We start from the raw sequence: 17,576 nt of genomic DNA on the forward strand, positions 1-17,576 counted from the left end.
AAGCAGCAGGGGAAACAAGAGTCGGGGCAGGCGTCGCCGACCTCGCCAAAGAGCCGCTTTCTGCAGGCACTATACCGACGAACCAATTTGACCAGGGCCACCCCAGCTCCACAACAAAATGACGACAATTTGACGTCGCCTACGCCGAGCAACAGCAACAAAAGCAACAACAGCAGCAGTAACAGCAGCACTAAAAATACAGTCATCACAGAGTCGACGCGCAAACAGAACACGTATTCCATACTAAGCAATTTCCGACGGCCAGGCAAGCAGCCATGCGCGATGGCCGAAGTGACACGGCCGGACCCCGAGGTTGAATTCAGCCGGGTGGCCGACACCGTGCGGCCTGAGCCCAACTCTCAGGGTGCGGGATCAGCCTCGTTGGTGGCTTTGCGCGCCAACCAACAAGGACCCGGATTCTCGCCCCGGCCACCCGTGCGGATGGGATCCACAGACGGGGCGACAGACAGGAATGCGATGAGGAAGGACTCTGCCAGCAGTTCTGGGCACGTAGAGCGCTCCGAGACGTCTGTGGTCACAACTGCTGCAGGCACAGGTGCTGGCGCTAAAAGCGTGGCAGGTGCGAGCATCGGCGGCAAGGGCGTTGGTACTGGTAACGCCGGTAACACTGCTGCGCCCGCGTATTTTAATGACGAGTGGGACGTGCCATTCCGCGCAAACGCAGTCGAGATTGCCGCACAAGATGACAAAAATGAGTGCGCATTTTTGTCGCACGAGCTGGGCACGCAGGGAAACGAGATGGAGCGGGCACGGTCAATCCTGCCCCAGCTTGTAGGCCAGCTGCATCCGCAACCACATTCGGTGCCAGTGGGCTGCCCTTGCATAGCGAGCGGCTGCGGAAAATGCGGCGTGAGGCGTCGTCTTCAGGCAAGCTGCACGATGAGCTTGCTGTCATCGATGACTTCAACAATCGCGCGCGGCAGCGCGTACAAGAAATTGGCTCGGAGAGTGTGTTGACGCAGTTTGCGTGCCAGCACCTATCCGTGGTCATTCGGCAGCTGCTGGATGAGATTGAGGTGTCGGAGGACGCCGGGTGGGACCAGGTGGTGTTCGACCTAGCGATGAACGCCGTGCAGAAGGTGCGTCCGAGCGTCAAGGCCGGGGACAACATGGATCTGCGCCGCTATGTGCGCATCAAGCGCATCCCTGGGGGCACGCCCGCTGACAGCCAATACGTCACCGGTATTGTATTCACAAAAAACCTGGCTCACCGCCGCATGCCCCAGTACCTGGATTCGCCGCAGATCATGCTTCTGACCATGACCCTGGAGGTTAGCGCGCCATCCAAGTACACGTCTTTTGATGACGAGCTGCGCGTACAACAGGGGTTCACCGAAAAGCTTGTGCAGCGCATCGCTGATGCCGCTCCAGATCTCGTACTGGCCGAGAAGACCGTGCCCAGACGCGTGCTCGAGGGCCTGATGCGTCACCGTATTGCTGTTGCCTATGGTGTCAAACGCAGTGTAATTAGGGCTGTGGCACGGTGCACTGGAGCAGATATTGTTACGTCAATGGATCGGTTCAGCGACTACCCAAAAACCGGCACTTGCTCGTCGCTAGCTGTGCAGACATACGAGCACGAGTCGCTGGCTGGCTATCGCAAGTCGTTTATCTTCCTCGACGGGTGCATTGAGGAGCTCGGCGGGACTATTGTTTTGCGTGGCGAGTCGTTTGCCAAGCTCGGCGAGATCAAACAGGTGGTCGATTTGGTGGTGTGCCTGGCGTACAGCATGTACCTTGAGGGATTATTGCTGGTCAATGAGTTTGTGCTGGCAGCGCCTGGCAACTACGACGGCGCCTGGAACGATCCGAACTCGACTTCTGTCGCTGCTGCAGCCGCTTCTCAGGATGCTGATAACCAGTCGCTGGCACTGCAAGCCCTGAGCGAGTACAATATTGCGCTGTCATCGTCGTCCTGTGTGCGTATACCACCACCACACGTCCTTGTGTGCATGCGAGAGCGCGAGCTTGCTATTAGAGCGGTCACTGAGCGGTTCAACAAGATGTCAAATGTTTTCCGGGATCTAACTTCAATTACTGGCGGCAACGGTAGCACCAGCAGCAACGACGGCGTTTCTGGCACGTTTGGCGTCTCTGGTGTTGCATTCCTAGTGTCGCGGCAGCAGCAGAGCGCAGCCAGCCTCAGCCGCATGAGGCAGCAGTACGAGAGCGAGGTTGCGCTGCACGAAAGCTACATTCACGCCGGAAAGATGTTCCTCGAGGCAAACCCGCAGGCAGTGAGCATGTGGGACTACCAGAGCATCGTGGTGACATACATGGTGACCTGCCGCAAGCATGAGTACATGTTATGTCTTGGGCCGCAGTACCATCCGATCGCCTTTTATAGCTTCACCGACGTCACTCTGGGCCAGTACCTTGAGGAAATCTGCTTTGACCTTCGGTACAACTGCCCCAGCGGCAACCGCAGGTGCACACATCCAATGTACGAGCACCAGCGCAGCTACATCCACAACCACGGCCGGATTGACGTGACCGTAGACGAGCACCCGTGCCCGATCGAGCGTCTGAGCGAGGTCATCCTCATGTGGAGCGAGTGCAAGCGCTGCAAGAAACATTCGCCTGTAACCCGCATGTCCGACGCTTCATGGCGCTACTCGTTTGGAAAGTACTTGGAGACCACGTTCTACAATGCCCCGCTGCTCCCCCGCGCCCTCCTATGTCCCCACGACATCCACAGGGATCACGTGCGGTGCTTTGCGTTGCGCAACATGATTGTGCGCTTTGAGTATTCGTCGTTTCCCATATGGAGCATCGCCACGCCGACAACCCCGCTGTATTTTAACATGGACGTCAGCATTCGCCTCAAAGAGCAAGAGGCTGCCGAGCTGCGGACCCGGATGGACGCCTATTACACTTCGCTGCTCAGCCGTCTGGACGCCTTCCCCCGTGATCTGGTGTACGCCCACAAGGCCGAGGAATGCCGACATGTGCTGCAGGACCTGGCTGCGCGCGCTGCGACCGAGCAAGTGTACTTCCAGCAGACTCTAGAGCAGACAATGCGCAACACGCATCCGGCTGACACGCTCGTTGTCGTCGTGGTCTACGAAGCCTTGCAAGCAAAGGTTGTTGAGTGGAATTTACAATTCTCAGAGCTAGCGCAGACGTTCATTCAGCTCGACGCGACCAACCGTGCGGCGAACCTCAAGCGCACAAGCACGGCCGATGGCGCAGTAGTGACGATTGAGCCCGCACATCTCAAGGAGCACGAGATTGATTCTCTTCAAATAATTGACGAGCTGCACACGGCCGCCCACCACCACAATATGATGCCGGCCGCGGACATCCCAGCTGTTGCTACGTCGTTTGCAATGCCGCAGCTGAGCTCATCGCCAAGCTCGGAGAATTTTGCCGACACTATGACTTCGCTGAGCCGGTCGAGCAGCATTGAGGAGCGTGAGTATCCGCGCATGTCGCGCTTGCACCGGCGCCTGTCTATGGAGGCCATGCGCAAGGAACGCATTCGTCAAGAGCGCGCACAGGAGAAGCAACGCCGCAATGCCGAGGCACTCGAGGCCCGTGGAAAGCACGCTCGCGCTGGTGGCGTCGGTGGACTCAAGACCATTGCTCAGCAACATCAAACTCAGCAACCGCAACAGCAACCGCAACAGGAACAGCCGCCGCAGCAACAGCAACAGCAGCATCAGTATCAGCAACTCCATGCTCCGAAGCAGCCCGCTCAGCTGAATAAAATGGCTACTGACCAAGCGGCTCTGACAGGTGCTGCGGCAGGAAAAAATATTGGCAGAGCATATTCGACGACCCGGCTCATTGGAGGCGTGGCGACTGATGTTGACGAAGACGTGCGGTTGCCGCGACAGACCGAATTCCCTGAGCTGCGCGGTCGCCGAGGCAAGTCCAAGATGAAGTATGCGGCGGAGTACGGCTCGAAGATCACACAGCCGCTGTTTGACCTGCTGCACAGGGCACTGCCACCACAGTCACCCGGTGTGCCTCCCGTAGAGGCGGAGCCGTTAGACGAAGCAGACATAGATATTGGCCAAACAGGAGCACAGGCACCGCCGCCGTCGCGCATTCCTGGTATTCGCACACTGCCCCAGTCGAGCGTACAGACTCAGTCCCAGTCTCAGTCTCAGGCTCAACAAGGGCGTGACGGTGCTGAGGGCGACATCACTGTAGTGGCTGCAGCGAGTAACCGTCCACTGTCCAGCTTTGGCCGGCCGCCAGACACGCGCAACTCCAACATACCGCGGCCACCAAATATCCGCGGAATTGCCACAGCCCCCCTTCCACAACCCCGGCTCCCACATCCGACGCAGGCACTATTGCGGGCGACGATGGCGGCGCGCGCAGCTCGTCCAATGTGTTTTTGCGGTTGGCCAAGCGTCTGAACAACGCCCGGGGCCAGCAGACGAATGCTTCGTCGGGCGCGATTCTGGGCACGGTGCCGCGCAAGATGAACTTGCTTCTGCCCGCTGCCGCCCAGTACATGAGCCAGCACCCGCATCGGCCGGCAATGTCCCAGGTCCAAGTGTTCTACACCAAGCCAGTATCCGACGAGTCCAACCGCAAGTCAACTCCCACGCGCCGACACTCGTACCAGCCGACCGCTGATCAGCTGAATACCGTCGATCCCGAAGCCTTACCAACGTCGCCGGCTACATCGGCGGCGAGGACTCATTTTTCTAGGGCAGCAGTGCCGGGTTTGAGCAACCCTCGCAGCAGCCATTACGAGCTTAGCCACAGTCACAACAGCAGCCAGCAGCAGCGCAGCCTGCGGCTTCGCTCGTCCACTGTGTCGCAGATGATATCCAAGGATTCCAAGCGGTACGACAGTGACAACGAGTCTCGCAGGCATCAGCCCTACAACTACTCGCCCCAACCAGCGCATTCGCTTGAGTCCCCAGTGGCAAGGACAACAGAGGAGGCGGTAACGGCTGCGGCTCCCCTGGAAGCGGTGGTGCCGCACACAACCCCTCCTGAGAGAAAGCCAAGTGTTACCTTGCGCGCATCGAATATCATCCCTACTATCACTCGTCGCTTGGGACTAGGTTTTGGCTTTAAAACTGCTTTGCACAGCGCCAGCAATACCAGCAAGAACACCGCTGACCAGGAGCCGGGAATGACCACTGACGAGGATGAGGGGCCGTCGCCCTCGGCTGTGCGCGAAGCTCACCGCAGCCGCTGTCCAATCCCGCCGCACTTGGTGATTTCTCGCAACAGCATGCTTGGCAGTGGGGACGGTTCGCACTCAGATGCCTCTGCGGATCGCCGCAGCCGGCGGAGGTCCGGCACGATGGCCAGGTATGTTAAGCCCCGCTCATCTTCGAGCTCAGAGTCTTCAGACTCTTCGTCTTCCGATTCTGAGACCAGCAGCGACAGCGATGTTGACAGCCCCAACGGCAGCGTGGATGACCAGCTGCCTGAATACACTGGCAAAATGCTGCGCACTCCTGTGGACCCCGTGTTGCGGCCGTCTCCCACCACCCATCACGTAAACTCTATTGGATCGACGGCTGCGCAGATGGATCTGTTTGTGAGCTCTCCCCTGCGAACTGCCTCGCACTCGTCGGCGATGGCCTCGCGGAATCACCACAAGCAGAGCGGCTCCTGGGCGACTGACCCTGAGGACAGTAGCGCTTTCGACCATGTGCACAACCCTCTCGACTCTTCCCACCAACCTTATTTGCGCATGCCCTTGCGCCGGGACTCTTCGACCGAGGACGACGAGCCAGATGCGCACGAGCCTGACCTGCACTTTGGTCAGAGTGATGCCGGCAGCGATGTGGAGAATGCAGGCAATGCGAGCGACCAGGAGGCCAGGACTGCCGCGGCATACTTGCAGTCGGTGATCGACTCGAGCAACGCCAATTTCTCCGCCGATCGTTCGACACTGGAATCCAAATCACCAGTGGGACAGTCACTGGGCAAGATAGGCTTGCTTGAGTCGGGAATGGAAACTGGGACCGGGGGCACAGTGACAGGCGGCAGCGGCAGGATGTCGGCAAGCGGCGATTCATCTGCAGCGATCACCATGCCGCAGGAGAACATGAGCACGCTGTGGAAGACCATATCGAATCTCTTGATGGCGCCCGGAAACTCGCAGTTGTTCCAGCTCGGCCTGGATCTCACGTACCCGCTGGATTCGACCGAGCACGTCATTGCGGGCTCGCCAATTATTGTGCGCGAGAACGAGCCTAGCTCTATCATCGCCTTTACGCTGATGGCTAGCGAGTACCGCCAGGCGTTGCACATCATGTTTGAGGAGGCCAAGGCCGACGTCGAAGCTGATGGCGAGAATTTGAATGCTGCTGCTTCTCCTCGCTCGCGCCGAAACTCCGACGCCTCGCATGCCGAAGATGGGAAGCCCGGATCCCCGGTCAACGAGTTTATCCAGGCAGAATCGCCGCCGAACGCAGCCACCGCTGAGGACGCCGTCATCGAGCGCATCATGCTGCACTCCCAGGGCCTCCACTTGAGATTTGAATTTACTGCCGGGCAGACTGAGTTCGTGTGCAGGGTGTTTTATGCCGCGCAGTTTGAGGCGCTGCGTCGGTGCAACAACTGCGAAGACAGCTATATTGAATCTCTGTCGCGCTGCATGACGTATATCGCCAAGGGTGGCAAGTCGGGCAGCGCGTTTTTGCGCACACGCGACGAGCGCTTCATCATCAAGGAGGTGTCCAAGGCCGAGTCGGACGCATTTTTGAGGTTTGCGCCGTTTTATTTTGAGCACATGTACACGACGTACCGCGACGTGATGCTGACCGTGTTGGCCAAAATTTTTGGTTTCTGCCGCGTGTCGTATCGCAAGGCGTCCACGGGCAAGTGGGTCAAGATGAGCGTTGTCATTATGGAGAACCTGTTCTATGAACGCAAATGCAGCCGCGTGTTTGACCTCAAGGGCTCTGAGCGCAACCGCATGGTCGAGGAGACAGGTATCAACGCAGTGTTCCAGGACGAGAATCTGATTAAGCTCATTCGTCAAAACCCTATCTGCATCCGCCAGCAGACCAAGAGCCATTTGCACGACGCCATCTGGAATGACACGCTGTTCCTGTCAAAGATGAACGTCATGGATTACTCTTTGCTTGTTGGATTTGACGAGAACAGCAAGGAGCTGGTTGTCGGCATTGTTGATTTTATTCGCACGTTCACTTGGGACAAGAAGCTCGAGAGCTGGGTCAAGGAAGCCGGAATTCTGGGCGGTGGCGGCAAGGGCCCGACTATTGTGTCGCCCAAGCAGTACAAAACCCGCTTCCGCGAGGCTATGGAGCGCTATTTCTTGATGGTACCAGACAAGTACTTTGTCATGCAACCCGGCGATGAGATCTAGCGTGCACGATTATTACCATCGTTACCATCACTTTTTTAATTTCGCACATGTCGTTTTGATTGTATCGTTCAAGTGGTCAGATATTTATTATATTTTTTTGTATGTTTAATCCACATTTTCTATTAATATTATTTTTATCCCACGCTTTCGCCAATGCCATGACGGATATTAATACTGTTTTATATATACTTGCGCTAAGTGACAGCATGCGTTCATTTGAAACAAGGGAGCATGATGGCATTTTTCTTTGCTGCTACGCATGCGTCCTATTACAGTAACTCGTGGAGAAAATATATGCGAGTAGCCTAAAGCTAACATTTCAGTAACGGTGGTTATTGTGCACCTTTTTGCTGCCACTTTGCCTAATGTGCGTGTGGACCGCGTGGGTTGCTTGAATTTTATAGCTCTGTTCTTTTGATTATTTCATGGGGTTTAATAATTCGGTGCGGGGTAAAAAAATCGCAAAATATATTATTTGTAATGCGTTAATAGAAGAATCCGTAGCCTGGCTGCTAGCTGAAATACATGAAGTATCGGAACAATATTTTTTCGTGTTGGTTTAAAAGAAACGGATATTTCCTTTTAATAGCTTGATCTCGCTTGCTGGCCAACTCTGACTCCAAATTTACAACTTCATTTTACATTTACGCATATCTATCTTTGCATGGCAATATAGTGGAAAAAAAACATTTTAACCTTATCTATTTGCTTTCCTAGCATTTTTCTTTACTTCATTTTTAAACTATTTTACTTTGCTAGCTTGCTGCCCCAAACAAACAAGAAAAGGTTGCTAGCTCATTATGCGCCTCTTTCGCAAATCCAAGGCTGCGCAAGATCTGACATGCCCGACGCCAGTACTTAGTGGCGAGTCTGCGCAACAACAACGACCACCGTCACCCTCCCCCTTGGCACAAGCACCGCCTCCCGCCCTGCAGCTTAATTTAGACTTGCCTGCGCTGACTCAGAGCACTCTGGGCCTTAACGCATCAATCCTGAATGACAATAACAGCAGCGTCCAGGGATTGGGCCAGGCTCTCCCACACCAAGGCACCACCACCACGAACTATGGCGTCCACTCAGTGCCTCCGCCGACAATGCCGAATCCCAGTAATGGAAACATTGTCCCTGCTCCCGCCGCCGCTGCAAACAACGGCAACATGTCGGATTTTTTCGGCTCGTATGATTTTGACTACAACACGTTTCAATTTGGTGAGGAGCCTGTGGACACGCCCTACCAGGATCCAAAAACAGTTGTGAATAACCAGTTAGTGGAGCAGTTTGGCCGCAACCAAGCAGCACTTGCGGCAGCATATGCCTCGGCTCCGGCGCAGCCTCCAGTTACAGGTGGAGTGCCGCCCAGAATGCAATCACAGCTACAAACCCAGCAGCCGAAGCAGCAGCAGCAGCTAAAGCAGCATGTGGCTGTTCCAGTCGCGGTGACTACATTCTCTGCTACCCAGGCCGTGCAAATGGCCCAGCAGGCTCAACAAGCCCACCAAGTGTACCGCGCTCACCAGATGAACCGCCTGCCAACTCAGCCTGCAACATCGATGGTGGATGCTCAGAGCTCAAAGGAGGGCAGTGCGGCGTCAAGCGATGATGAGGATAACATGCCAGTGCTCAAGAGCACGCTGGCCTCGGCTGATGCTGAAAAAAAGTTGTCAGACCGCGCAATGCATATCCAGAAAGTGCGCGAGGCCAGCGCAATGGGAAAGTTTGCAGCCTTCAACAGAGCTGTTAGCGCGCCACCGAACAACGACAGCGACGATGATTCTATGCCGCTGGGAGGGCTCAGGCAGGCTACTGTCATTAATTCCAATTATCCGGCGAGCGTTGTCAACGGCTCTGCCATGCAGCCAGGAGGCGGGGGAGAAAGCATGACTTCACATCAAGGTAAGAAAAAAGCAGTTGTTGACATTGCTTAAAAGGCAAACTGGCCACGCTGAAATAAGAACATGTAGCGTGGAGAAAGCATGTGTGATTTCCAACGCGCATGGCGCTCATTTTCTGGGTGTGCCTTTTCCTGATATTATATTTGAGCCATGTGCAAATGTTTTGTACACCCCCGCGTACGCATGCTAATTAACCACCGCGCATCATATATTTTTTTATCTAATTCCATGTAGCATTATCGATGTTCTCGGGCAGCTTGCCAAATGGTCCAATTCAATACGGCAATATTCCCCAGGATGGCATCCCCAATATGGCCAGGCAGCAAATGCCGCCGCATATGGCTGTTCCTATGCAAGAGATGGGTGCATTCAACGCGCAGCAGCAGTTCCAGCAACATCTCCACCAGTTTCATCCTGGACCAATGCCGTCGCCGAATGCCAACATGCAGGGTCTGCCACCAAGACCCCAGTCGGGCGGAGGACATGTTCATATGAAGGGTCAGTTTCCCGGAGGACCGATGATGATGCAGCAACAGCCGCAGCAGCAGCAGCAGATGGGATATATGCCTCGCAGCAACATGACTGGGTTTCCAATGACTGCAGGAGGTCCCAGGTCTGCTGCTGGCGGGAACCCAATCGCCAATATTGGTAGTGCCAGTGTTACATACGGCAACATTGGTCTCCATAGGGCAAACATGATGCCAGAGCCCGGAAAGCTCGCGTACACGCCGTCGCCACTGGGCCAGCAACCGCCGGTCTTTAACCATCAGCACCCGATGGGCACCAATGGCCAGATGATGTCTGTAGACATGCGTATGCCCCAGTTCCTGCATCCAATGATGGGCCAGATGCCGATGCACCCAGCGCATTCGGCCATGTACGTACCAAAAGTGTTGCCGCTTCAGCAACAGCAGCAACCAATGCAGCAACAGCTGCCACTTCAGCCACAGCCACAACAAGCAATGACACAGTTTGCACCGCATTCGGCACATAACGTGGCTAACAATGGGCAGCAGGGCGCCCTGATGAGCTTTATTCCGTCACAAGGTGCCTTCAAAGGGTCGATCAGCAAGAACCCGCTGATGCGTGATATCAACAAGATCAAGGAGTTTTCGGCCAAGGACTACAACTCCCGCCCGACGCTTTTGGCCGAGGCCGATACTCGCCGCCTGGCCATGAAGAACATTCCGGGTCTTGGCGGAAGCACGTGCCACAGCTTTCAGCCCAAAGCTCCGTCGCCTCAGCTGCAACCCGCGGCAATCTATCAGCACCAGCCGCCGCAGCCGCCGCAGCCGCAGCAGGGCGATCAGCCTCATCGCTACAACCGCGATCATGCTGAGTACCAGGAGCACGCTCGCGGGCCGCATCGATTTGATCTGCCGTACCACCGCTCGTCATCGTGCCAAAACCTTGAGACAGCCAATTACGAGTGCTCGTCAGTATACTCTGGAGCCAGCAACGGCAGGAACTACACCAGTTCAAAGAGTATCCGTAATCCAACAAAGCAGAAGCAGCAGAATTACTATCCCCAGAAGCAGCAGGAACAGCAGAAATCGCGCGGTCGCTATGACCGCGCAGAAAGCTTCCACAACAGTGAGTATGAGGACAGGCACTCTGTTCGCGAGTTCCGCCAAACAGAGCCGCCACGCTCCTCCCGCGGCCGCCCCGCACAGATGGAAGACGTCGTCAGGGACACCCGGAAGAGCGCCACTACGAGTACTACGAGTACAACGAGTACTCGGACGAGTACCTTAGCGACGGGTTCAATGAGTGGGACGAAGATGAGTACGACCGCCACAACAACTCAGAGGGTGCGGGCCGGCTCAGGCGCCGTGCAGCGCAGCGCAGAAATCGTGGTGACATGCGCAGTGACTACGGCCAAGACTATGGTCAGGACTACGGCAGAAGCAACGGGGCGCGAAATGGCCCGAGACGTGACGTAAAGGGCGGCACAATTCGAGATATGCGCCAGATTTTCAGAATACCTGTACACCTGGACGACCCGCGCGATAGCATCGACATGCTCCCGCGGGTCATTCACAGGGAGGGCCGGCGCAGCATCAGCACAGAGTCAGAGGCCTCAGAGGGCTCGAGACACGGCATGCCACGCTCGCAATTTGGACGCATGCTGGCCAACATCAAGCGGCGCGTGACTATTAGCAGCACTTCGTCGATCAATGCTCCGGCTGATATCGATGGCAAGCCAATTGATTCTCTTCCGCAGAAGACCAATATCGGTGCTGGAAGCGAGCCGGTGGCAACAGTGCCGGAGCATGAAGGCTATAGTACCAACGATGTTGCGGAAGAGGCATGTGTATCTCACTCGGGTGTCGCTTCGGCGACGGCCACACCTACTACTGCGCCTGTAGCCGTGGCATAAACAAACAAAAAGTAATCTTTTTCATTTTTCATTTTCAACATTTTCGTAGTATATTTCTATAAACATCGGTTCACAAACCAAAAGTCATTGGGCAGCAAGCATGGACAATTTCCACGACAAGTAGTTGGCATACTGCGGGGTCTCACGGTAGTCGCGATCATTGATCATCGATACGATTCCAATGCGCGGGCGCGATTCATTTACCTTGGCAGCCTGGGATGCAGCCTTCTTATTGACAGCTTCGGCAGCTTTAGTGGCTATGGATTTTGTGGACTTTGGAGCCGGGCCGCGCCTTGGTCGCTTTGCTGTACTCGGGGCATCTGACTCTGGCTCTGACTGAGCATGTGCAGCGCGGGATTTTGCAGTCCGGCGTGACGCAGTTGCCGGTGCTACAACAGGCTCCGCAGCCCTGCGCCCGCGCTTCTGTGCGACAATACTGCCGACCTCGTCCATCTGAGCAACAGCCGGAGCGGCCTTCGGGGGCGCTGCCGCCTTGGGCTTTCGCCCACGCGGCGCCGCTGGTATTGCGGGCACCCCATTGGCATCGTCATCAATGTCGTTTGCGTGTTGACCCTCTACAGTCGCCACGCCCCTTTTATTTGTTGGTGGCTTTGCCATTTCGCGAAAACCTTCAGCAGAAATCCGACTCAATGTAACCTTCCCAAACTGCTCCAGCTTCTGAACAGCAGTATCAAACATGGTCTTCTTAGTATTTGCCACCGCCATTAGCTTTGCCCTGGATGGTCCGCGCTTCTTCATATGCTTGTACACAACACAGAACGCAGCAGTGATGTAGACCGAATCGCCCCAATTCACACTTCGGCTTGCAGAGATGGACATTGTGGCAGAGATATTACACTTAAACTCGGCCAGCAAGCTGCAGGCGGCATTTATGATGCCGGGTGGTGGGTTGAACTTGACGTTGAGCTCGTCCAGAGTGATGTGTTTGAACAGGCCCAAGGCAACGCGCACCTCGTGCATAGCCTCGTCGTAGGCCTTTTCGCCGACGCCCGACATACCAATGGCGGCCCACTTATTGAACTCAAATGAGAGGGACTCGCATGCTAGGTGGATCGATATGGATGGGTGACTGAGCGTCGAAAAATTTTGTTTGGGGTTTGTGACACTCTTGCGTATGGTCTCAAAGTATTGCATTGCTTTTGGCAAGATATTTGGATTGTCTGACAAGCCCAGCCGGTTGACTAGGTTGTGAATGAGTTCGCTCATGACTATAAATGCAAAGTAAATAAAGATGATTTTTAATAATAAACAAAGACAAAGAAAAGAAAAATGAAAGAAAAATATACCCTGCGAAATCTCGATCTCCATGTACGCGTGTAAAGCATAATTTCTCGTGACTTCCCACAAACCTTAGTAATTTGCCTACTATTTATATAAAGTTGACAATTTTTTTAAAAATATAATAGTTTGATGTGCACATATAACACACACACATAAACACACTCTATTAACAATGACCAGCAGGAGCTCGGTAAGTGAATTTAGGCATGTGATATTTGCTTGAGCAAGCATCCTGCGCTTATCAACCACGCATTTAGTCACTCACGTTGCCACTATATTTTTTATTTGCTGGCGGTTCCCAACTGTGCGTAGGATTTGAAAAAGACATTTGACAGCATCTGCTCGGTGCCCGGGAGTATTGGTGCAGTGATGATTCGCGATGATGGCGAGATAGTGCGGGCATCGGGAGATCTGAACGACCCCGATGAGGCATATGCGCTGTCGAACGTGATGAAGGACGCGGCCCAGCTGGTGACCATCGCCGCACCAGACGCAAAGTCGTTAACACGGGTGACTATTACAAGGCAGGTTGGCGTGAGTGTGGTGGCTACGCTGCATGTCGGCCATGTTTTTGGAATCAAGCAGACTGACAAATAATCTTGCACTTCTGGAGAGTACAGCCGCAAAAACGGATGTGTGTGGGGATTGATCGTGAATGCGTTGTATACCTTTTTCTGTTTCTTTATTCCCCTCAAAGTTTGCAACCGCATTGAGCTTTTCTACTTTTCTTTTCTTCCATTTTGTTTTGAATTTCACGACTTTATTTGTTTTATTTTCTCATTTTTATACACATTTCTTTTGGGCGGTCTAAATGGATTCGAGTCGGCTACTTCCGGCAAGCTCCAGTAATGTCGGCAGTATCAGCAGTAGTATCAGCACCGGCACCGTAGCTGCTGTGAATCCGGCGACTATGGACTTGGCACATCAATACGCATTCGCCTCGTCGCTGTTGCCGGGACGCTCGCTATCGCCAGAGGGCGTGCAGTTCGTAGCGCAGCGCGAGTCATTCAAAGTCGAGCACCACGGTCACGAGGGGCAGCATCTTGCAATGTTCCTCATATTTATTGCAGTGCTGGCAATGCTGCCGGCCACGGTCAAGTACTGGCGGCGAAACCACCCACTGTCATACCGGCTGGTCAGCATGGGGTCGATCAGCTTGATCCCGCCATACTTTGCGGCGGCCAACGGCTACCACCGCTTTGTCACGATTTGGCTGCTGTACGCGGCGGCCAATATATACATACTGTACCAGGCCACGCGGCGACCGCTGCAGACGCACACGCCGCGGCGGGTGTACCAGTGGTTTGCATTCACCAACAAGGCATCGTACGCGGTGTTTATGCTGGGATTCTTTCTCTTCATCCTCTGCTTCTTTAACATTGTGCCCGGATTTACAGACACGGAGGCGTACCTGTCGGCCAGCATGCTGACTTTGTTCTATGGGCTGTACTTTGGACTGATGAGCCGTGATCTGGTGACGCTGTGCTCGGACAACATCGCAGCGGCATTGGGTTACTCTGGCGGCGAGCACAACCTGCCGACAAAGTCACTCCCGTGCGAAGTGTGCTGTGTCTGTGGAGACGGGCTCGGGGAGCGCGATGGGGCAGCGGCGGGCGTGAGAGAGCCGACGCATGTTTTGGGATGCGGACACGAGTTCCACGCGACCTGTATCCGCGGCTGGTGTGTAGTTGGGAAACGCGATGTGTGTCCGTTTTGCCGCGAGAAGGTCGATCTGGAGCCGTTCAAGCGCAATCCTTGGGACAAGCAGGAGCTATTTTACGTCACGGCGCTGGAGTACATGCGGTTCTTTGTCAGCTGGCAGCCGCTCACTGTGCTGCTGCTGACCAGCATTTACTGGATCCTTGGACTCAGTTAAACGTGCCTTTGCTACATGCTCGCTTTTTGACATTGCATTTCGCTTTGTGTGCTTTGTGTTCTTTGTAGGCCACATGGTTCCTCAACAAATGCGTTATTTTTGTCGTTTTCTTTTGCGCAAAGCCCAGACAAAGCCTGAAAAGAGGGGTACACTCTCAACTCGATTTTTGCTTTTGATTTTTAATCCAATGATATTGCGCTGCCAAGAATCACAATTTTCCCACTTTTCTGTCATGCCATGTAGGAACGCTTTGTCATTTTAATATTTTCTATTCCCGCTCTCTGTTTGCTGTCTTCTTTACTTATTCACAACTGCGAATTTCGATTATTCCTTTTATTTTTCTACCTTTTATTTGTCCCTATCAAAACTTTGCTTACAACCTCTCCAAAAGCAACAAGCAAAACCATTTTACACGCATATGGTGGTTATACGAGTAGCAGCACCGAAATGCCCGCGTTGCGCAAAGAGCGTCTATGCAGCCGAAGGGGTACGTTAATTTATTTGGAACAGATACAGTTTTGAAAACATTAACACGACATAGTCACTGTTTAGCATTTACTAATAATTCACTTGAATTTTGTTGTCGTATAGGTCACTGGGCCCGAGGGGCTGTGGCACAAAACATGCTTCAGGTGCCGCGAGTGCCGATGCGCATTGGACACAGCGACCATGGCAGAGCACGACAGCGAGGTCTACTGTCGTAACTGCCACAAAAAGCTGTTTAGCGCTGGCGCCAATCCCACACGACCAGCAGAAAACAGCAGTATGGTTCAGCCATCAGCAATCAACGCACAGCCGGCGACAGAGTACGCTACATGGAGAGGTTCGCCGACGCAGCCACCGGCGCTTCCGCATTGTTCAATAGATCCAGTGCAGTCGCCGCCACGGACAACCAGGTACAAGCGCACAACCGAAATGTCGCCGTCCAGCGTGTTTAGCTCAGGGCGGCGTCGGATCGAGCTTCCGACAACCAAGGATATTTGTCCGCGGTGCACCAAGCGTATATACCACGCAGAGAAGGTCGTTGGGCCTGGTGGCGCGTGGCATCGCGGGTGCTTCAAGTGCAAGCAGTGTAATTCGGCGCTCAGCTCGACTACGCTCACAGAGCACAATGGCGAGGCGTTTTGCCGGACATGTTATACCAAGCTATTTAGCTTGCGTGGATACAATGTGGGTGGGTCACTAGAGCCCGTCCAGGGCGTGAGGTCGCGCGGCAGCTCTGTTGAGACTATTTATCGCGGTATGTCGCCGGTGCCCCGCTCCGTGGAGTTCCCTGCGACGGAGACCAGGTCTTCCTCAGCGTCGGGTGAGACCAGCCCTTTTTCAGGAGCTGTTTCGCCGTTTGGCAGCGTTGTTTCTGCGGCGGCTTCGGCAGCAGTGGCAGCCCATGGCACTTCGCGCCCGGTCACGCCGCTTTCTAGCACCATGGCCTCGCGCCCGGCGTCTTCACGCAGCAGCATCAGCGGGCTTGCATACGGGCGGACATTCAAGCCCAAGACTTTTGGCGCCAGCATTGGCGGCGGCTATGTGCCACCTGACAGGTGCCCGCGCTGCAGCGACACTATTTATGCGGCCGAGATGGGCATGGCTGCGGGCCGCAAGTACCACAAAAAATGCATCCGCTGCAAGGCTTGCAGCACGTCTATCGGGTCGTTGCAGATCCATGAGCATGATGGCGACATATTCTGCAAGCAGTGCTACGCCAGGGACTTTGGCCCCAAGGGTTTCCGGCAGTCGCTCGGTCCGTCCATAAATGACTATTGATCAATTTGTCGTTATTTTTCAGCTTTGCGTTCTCTCGCTCTCGTTTTTGTTCTCTCATTTTATTTTATTTTGTTTTTATTCTTCATATATTAATTTTTACGCTTAACTTTTTTGTTTTACTATTTTGGTATATCATTTTGATATTAACTGTCATTTCGATATAAAAAAGTTTGGCCAACAAAAAAAACGGCTCTCTGTGAAAGAAAATTATAAGCCCCGGCTAATTATTTGCTACATCACCTCCTTTTTTCGCTCATTTCTTGGCTCCGGCCTTGAGCGCCCGAGGAATACTGAACGGAATGCTGCTCATAGTCTTATCATACATGACACCCAAATACGGCACAGGATTAACGATTAAAGTCAAGTTCGCGCCCTCCACGCCCTCAAATGTTTGCGCGAAATTCCTCAGCAAATACTTATTATGGTGCTTCCTCAGCTTCAGCTTCGCCTGCCTCTTTCCCCGAACAATCCTATCCCAAATAACCACACGGTTGAAACCACTGCTAGATTGATAGTCTACTGTGATGTACGTGAACAGGAGCTTGGTGTTCCAGTTGAACATGCTGGATAGGTCGGCGTCCACGTCAAAGGTTAGGCGGGCGTACTCTGCTGTGCGAGATGTTTTGTCATAGGGATCCATCATGCGCCCAGTGGTCGTTTGTACATTGTGCAGTTGGATGGCGTGCGTGGGGTTGGATGGGAGGAAAGGGGTGGTTAGCGAGATTAGAACTACGAGGGCCATGAGCGTCGACATGGCAAACGAGGTTATCCCACTGAGTCGCTGGAGAAAGTTGTTCATTTCTAGAAACAAATTGAGTTAAAACTCGTAGCTGATGGTTGCCAGAAATGGAAAAAAAGGGTTGGATAATTACACCTTTTTAAAAATAATAGTTGAATTTAGATGTACCAAATACAATAATAATAAAAATGAAAGAGCTTTGGAAAACTGCCAACGACAATGGCAGAGGAGTGCAAAATGGGTGCATAAAAAACAGGCTGCTGGAATTTTGTGCGATTTCCAGCTCG

The 17,576-nt window shown here is 53.9% G+C and overlaps 8 protein-coding genes across 8 annotated transcripts; 6 read left to right on the top strand and 2 right to left on the bottom strand.

Moving 5' to 3' along the window:
- The first annotated feature begins 553 nt into the window (after window positions 1-553).
- Window positions 554-4,517, top strand: BX661DRAFT_101231 (uncharacterized protein). Its single transcript, XM_051532390.1, has one exon. It carries the CDS (start codon window positions 864-866, stop codon window positions 4,389-4,391), a length of 3,528 nt encoding a protein of 1,175 aa, XP_051392222.1. The 5' UTR covers window positions 554-863; the 3' UTR covers window positions 4,392-4,517.
- Window positions 4,518-6,085: 1,568 nt separating this feature from the next.
- Window positions 6,086-7,493, top strand: BX661DRAFT_221119 (uncharacterized protein; the record flags this gene model as incomplete). The annotated part of the gene is made up of 2 exons (XM_051538830.1): window positions 6,086-6,280; window positions 6,389-7,493. 2 exons carry the CDS (start codon window positions 6,086-6,088, stop codon window positions 7,334-7,336), a joined length of 1,143 nt encoding a protein of 380 aa, XP_051392223.1. The 3' UTR covers window positions 7,337-7,493.
- A 455-nt stretch (window positions 7,494-7,948) lies between these two features.
- On the top strand, window positions 7,949-11,621 carry BX661DRAFT_181554 (uncharacterized protein). Its single transcript, XM_051535743.1, is given in 3 exon segments — window positions 7,949-9,229; window positions 9,463-10,852; window positions 10,867-11,621. 3 exon segments carry the CDS (start codon window positions 8,137-8,139, stop codon window positions 11,606-11,608), a joined length of 3,225 nt encoding a protein of 1,074 aa, XP_051392224.1. The 5' UTR covers window positions 7,949-8,136; the 3' UTR covers window positions 11,609-11,621.
- BX661DRAFT_181556 (uncharacterized protein) lies at window positions 11,622-12,883 on the bottom strand. Its single transcript, XM_051535744.1, has one exon. The coding sequence runs from the start codon at window positions 12,833-12,835 to the stop codon at window positions 11,693-11,695; it is 1,143 nt and encodes a 380-aa protein (XP_051392225.1). The 5' UTR covers window positions 12,836-12,883; the 3' UTR covers window positions 11,622-11,692.
- Window positions 12,884-13,053: 170 nt separating this feature from the next.
- BX661DRAFT_181557 (uncharacterized protein) lies at window positions 13,054-13,667 on the top strand. The gene is made up of 2 exons (XM_051535745.1): window positions 13,054-13,100; window positions 13,223-13,667. The coding sequence occupies exons 1-2, from the start codon at window positions 13,083-13,085 to the stop codon at window positions 13,505-13,507; spliced, it is 303 nt and encodes a 100-aa protein (XP_051392226.1). The 5' UTR covers window positions 13,054-13,082; the 3' UTR covers window positions 13,508-13,667.
- Window positions 13,668-13,820: 153 nt separating this feature from the next.
- BX661DRAFT_142509 (uncharacterized protein) lies at window positions 13,821-14,786 on the top strand (the record flags this gene model as incomplete). Its single annotated transcript, XM_051532950.1, has 1 exon — window positions 13,821-14,786. One exon carries the CDS (start codon window positions 13,821-13,823, stop codon window positions 14,784-14,786), a length of 966 nt encoding a protein of 321 aa, XP_051392227.1.
- Window positions 14,787-14,995: 209 nt separating this feature from the next.
- Window positions 14,996-16,677, top strand: BX661DRAFT_101258 (uncharacterized protein). The gene is made up of 2 exons (XM_051532391.1): window positions 14,996-15,273; window positions 15,378-16,677. Exons 1-2 carry the CDS (start codon window positions 15,205-15,207, stop codon window positions 16,548-16,550), a joined length of 1,242 nt encoding a protein of 413 aa, XP_051392228.1. The 5' UTR covers window positions 14,996-15,204; the 3' UTR covers window positions 16,551-16,677.
- BX661DRAFT_181560 (signal peptidase 22kDa subunit) lies at window positions 16,672-17,515 on the bottom strand. Its single transcript, XM_051535746.1, has one exon. The coding sequence runs from the start codon at window positions 17,347-17,349 to the stop codon at window positions 16,804-16,806; it is 546 nt and encodes a 181-aa protein (XP_051392229.1). The 5' UTR covers window positions 17,350-17,515; the 3' UTR covers window positions 16,672-16,803.
- Window positions 17,516-17,576: the final 61 nt, after the last annotated feature.

This window comes from Kickxella alabastrina, assembly GCF_025024165.1.
Source record: "Kickxella alabastrina strain RSA 675 chromosome Unknown BX661scaffold_9, whole genome shotgun sequence".
Taxonomy (NCBI): Eukaryota; Fungi; Kickxellomycota; class Kickxellomycetes; order Kickxellales; family Kickxellaceae; genus Kickxella; species Kickxella alabastrina.

Bases quoted from the DNA above. Each gene is read 5' to 3' on its own strand.
- BX661DRAFT_101258 (XM_051532391.1), top strand. From the start codon at position 15,205: ATGGTGGTTATACGAGTAGCAGCACCGAAATGCCCGCGTTGCGCAAAG. The intron at 15,274-15,377 runs GTACGTTAATTT...GTTGTCGTATAG, and splicing joins GCGTCTATGCAGCCGAAGGG to GTCACTGGGCCCGAGGGGCT.
- BX661DRAFT_101231 (XM_051532390.1), top strand. From the start codon at position 864: ATGCGGCGTGAGGCGTCGTCTTCAGGCAAGCTGCACGATGAGCTTGCT.
- BX661DRAFT_181554 (XM_051535743.1), top strand. From the start codon at position 8,137: ATGCGCCTCTTTCGCAAATCCAAGGCTGCGCAAGATCTGACATGCCCG. The intron at 9,230-9,462 runs GTAAGAAAAAAG...AATTCCATGTAG, and splicing joins AAGCATGACTTCACATCAAG to CATTATCGATGTTCTCGGGC.
- BX661DRAFT_181556 (XM_051535744.1), bottom strand. From the start codon at position 12,835: ATGAGCGAACTCATTCACAACCTAGTCAACCGGCTGGGCTTGTCAGAC.
- BX661DRAFT_181560 (XM_051535746.1), bottom strand. From the start codon at position 17,349: ATGAACAACTTTCTCCAGCGACTCAGTGGGATAACCTCGTTTGCCATG.